This window comes from Sphaeroforma arctica (genome assembly GCF_001186125.1).
Source record: "Sphaeroforma arctica JP610 unplaced genomic scaffold supercont1.481, whole genome shotgun sequence".
NCBI classification, from domain to species: domain Eukaryota; class Ichthyosporea; order Ichthyophonida; genus Sphaeroforma; species Sphaeroforma arctica.
The window spans coordinates 43,976-47,536 of record NW_014040077.1 but is presented as its reverse complement, the minus strand read 5'-3'; the positions used below and the strand labels follow the sequence as shown (position 1 = coordinate 47,536).

General features: G+C 40.1%; 1 protein-coding gene across 1 annotated transcript; it reads right to left on the bottom strand.

Annotated features, from left to right (window-relative positions):
* Positions 1-450: 450 nt before the first annotated feature.
* SARC_06637 (hypothetical protein) lies at positions 451-1,629 on the bottom strand (the record flags this gene model as incomplete). The annotated part of the gene is made up of 1 exon (XM_014299450.1): positions 451-1,629. The coding sequence occupies one exon, from the start codon at positions 1,627-1,629 to the stop codon at positions 523-525; it is 1,107 nt and encodes a 368-aa protein (XP_014154925.1). The 3' UTR covers positions 451-522.
* Positions 1,630-3,561: the final 1,932 nt, after the last annotated feature.

Below are 3,561 nucleotides of genomic sequence, written 5' to 3'. Positions count from 1 at the left end.
TTATTTATAGCATATATATATTATGTATATATTATATATATATATAAGTATAATGTATATCTATATATATATATAAGTGTATAATGTATATCTCTATATATATATATACGTATATACGTAGATATATATTATGGTATATTTTATTTTGGCCATTGTTTACGTTATTTCCAGAACATGCACATGTATAAACTGCATGGTTCATTGGTATATTTGTCCACGGAAGGCTTCGTATGTTAGAATAGAGTAGATCCTGAGTATGTTCGGTTTATAGCTTCATAGTTTAGGAATGTATACGTCCCAATATGGGACGAATACAACCATTCTAATTTGATTGGAGTAAGTTGGTCATAAACGATACTATTTTGATAGCTAACAAACGGGTCGGTCAATTTCCCCGCTGTCGCAAATTGTTCAGCACTGTGTGTATCTGATATACAGACCTACGCTTCAGGCAAGTTTCTATGCTTTATTATGGGTAAAGTTTGTATTCCAATAGGTCATTCTTGATTCAGTAACAGCGCTTCAATTGTCTGCCGAGGGCAGCAGTAATAATTTCGACTGATAGTCAATCATGCCTTTCAATATATGCACAAGTGCAACCCTCTGGCTACCGTGAACACCGGCCAAATGGAAGTTTGTGTACTTGATGGAGCTATGATGACAAGCCATCTCATTGATCTTGTACCGCATCAATTCGAGGTATATTTCAAGTATGGAACTTGCTAGTTTCGATTTGTCCACACCAAATGATTTCCTATCATACACACTTCCGTACGTTGGATGTATGATTGGATCCGGTGTGAAATGCACTCGGCGTGCATCTTTACAGCTTTGAAATTGAATTTCTGTTTCCAGTTTGCTAACAATAGCAGGATCCGCAATTTGGACAAAAGGTGTGGGTAACGAAGATGTACGTATTAATCGGTCGCTACATGATGAAAACGTAGACGTTGTGCTCAGCTCGACATCACATTCCTGGATAAAAGATAGCCGCATTCTGCTGTCAATCTCAGATTTCGCTCGTTTTTTTGCAAATCCTTTGTGCTGCTGCAAGGTGTTGACACGCTGACCTTGACTTAGATGTTCACCGCCAGTGCCAGTTTGTATAGTACACTTTCTCGGAAACGTGCCTGTATACTTTCTAGCCTGGTTCTGGTCTCGAGTGATTTTTGGCATATTGGTTGGGGATGTCGAGGGCCTGTATGTGGTACTCCAACCGGACTGATATTCATCATTGACATCTACAAGGGCTGTTACAATGCCGCCAATTCTTGAGTTATCGATATTCACAACATCAGCTATTGGGGGTAGTTGTATGTGCTTTTGAAGAGGTGAATTTTTAACTTTGTTATCTGAAATAGCTGGCTGAACTGGTGATACCTTGGGGTCGCAAATCGACCTGGAAGTGGCTGCATTTCGCATCGCAGACGAACAAACCGATCCATGTTTTTGTGCAAGAGATGCGTCGCAATGCTTTTTTGACTTTTTCTGATCCAGATGACGTGATCGTTTGAAACCAACCATCTCGACTCTGTTGCATTTTCCTGTCGCACCTCCTATATTATCTGTATCATTATAAGATGAGTCGAATTGTGCTTCTACATCGCTACTCAAGAACTCAGCATTCATTGGAAAGTCTTCACATGTTCTACTTTTACTAAACATGCGGAGGAAGCCAGAAAATAGTTTATTGGCGACCATAGTGCCTATTATGTTCGTGACGTTGTGACGTGGCGGGCATTAGCAGGGTGTACAGATAAGAAACTGGTCAAATTATTTAGTACAACACAAGTATTTATGAACTAGTATGGTTGGTGAACTGGATATTTAACGGTTTAAGGTGCCCGTGTTCGCAATATGGCTACACACTAATTGTCCAGCATTCTTCGTCAAGAGCTAAAGTGCGTCGACAGTAAAAAAATGGGTTGTTGCTGAATCATCAAATCATCATCGGATGCACAAAGTCACAACACGGAATCGTCGGAATGCAAACCTGAGAGCCTGAGACTCCCGGAGGCTGGGACGAGCAAATAGAAATTTTGGTATGTATGTATTTATTGTATTTACACATAGTTCAAGAATATAACTGTTTGTGTACAAATCATTTTTTCACGTTCGATTTGTTTTTTGTCTTTTTTTTAGTAAATACAACTGGGTTTTTTTTCTAAACAACTACCGGTAAATAATTTTTTAACCTTTCGTCATAGCCTTCTGAAAATTAAACAGCTTCGAGACAAAAGTTTGAGAACGTGGAGTCGTGGACTGTGGACTGGTATATACGTCGTACGATACAGACATACAGTACAGACATACAGTATTTATAAAAACATATTGGTTTTTGCAAGAGTAAGAAGAGTCCAGTCACAGTGGTAGCTAAATAGAGTCCAGTCACAGTGGTAGCTAAAAAAAATACGTTTTTACATTTGTGTACAACAACTGTAAATAAAAATTATAAATACAGTGAATAAAACACGACTGGGGCGCCGCGGACACTGAAAACGTTTAATCAAAGAGGGTAGTTGATAACTTGTGAATATATCTGCGCAGGGTGGAGTGAGCTGAGGCCGAGGCCTGAGGGCTGAGTCCGAGGGTGAGATAATTTCTTGAGGAAACCCCTCCCCCCCCCCCCCCGCCAGGCCCCGCCCCTTCCTTCCTCACTTTCACTCGACAGTTAAAACACAGTCACACACACACAAATAGTCAAATACACACTGTTACTCTCAGTCAGTCAGTAACACACACGCTCAAGCATAAACACACTCACCCACAGTCTCACTCACACTCCCCAGGACCCAGGCTCCCAAGTCCCAGCCCTCTTCTTGGGAATCCATAGCGAACAAATAAAAGCGATGTTTATTGATTAGTTGGTTACTATTACAATATTAATAAGACTTCAGAGTTATAAAATACTCCCTCTATTCGACAATAAACATTCCGATGGGCTGTTCGCAAACAATCCTCCAGTAGAAAAATGTATAATGCAAGACATGAACTTCATAGTTCATGAAGTAGCTGTTTAGCATTTGGGTTTTTTTTGGGGGGGGGTGGGTTCTAAAGGGGTATCAAATTTGGAAGGGAATCTGAGTATAAACTTTGTAAATGTTTTATTCATGCAGTTTTAACAATTGAACTCTATGCTCTATATATACTAATTTGGAACTAAAACTAACCCAGTCTATAACTCCATATTCCACACTCCCACACTCCCACACTCCCATTGGTCGGAATATCCAGTAAATCCACAGGAGGGAATCAGGGTACAGACACAGTCCCACAGTCACAGACCACGGGCCCGCACAGGGCACAGTCCAGTGAGTCCACAGTTCCACACTCCACAGTCACAGACTCACAGTCCACATAGTGTCACAGTTTCAAGTATCAACTTACACTGTACAACACTGCCAGTCGAGTCCAGTCTGTCAGATATATCATATGTAGCCAACTGATAAAACGTTAAATATATGAGCAATATTCAGACGGCTATATATGTGTTCTTACTTCTTAGGTCTTGCGGCTATGGTTTGTTTTTGTTTTTTGTTTTTATGTATACACTATACAGTT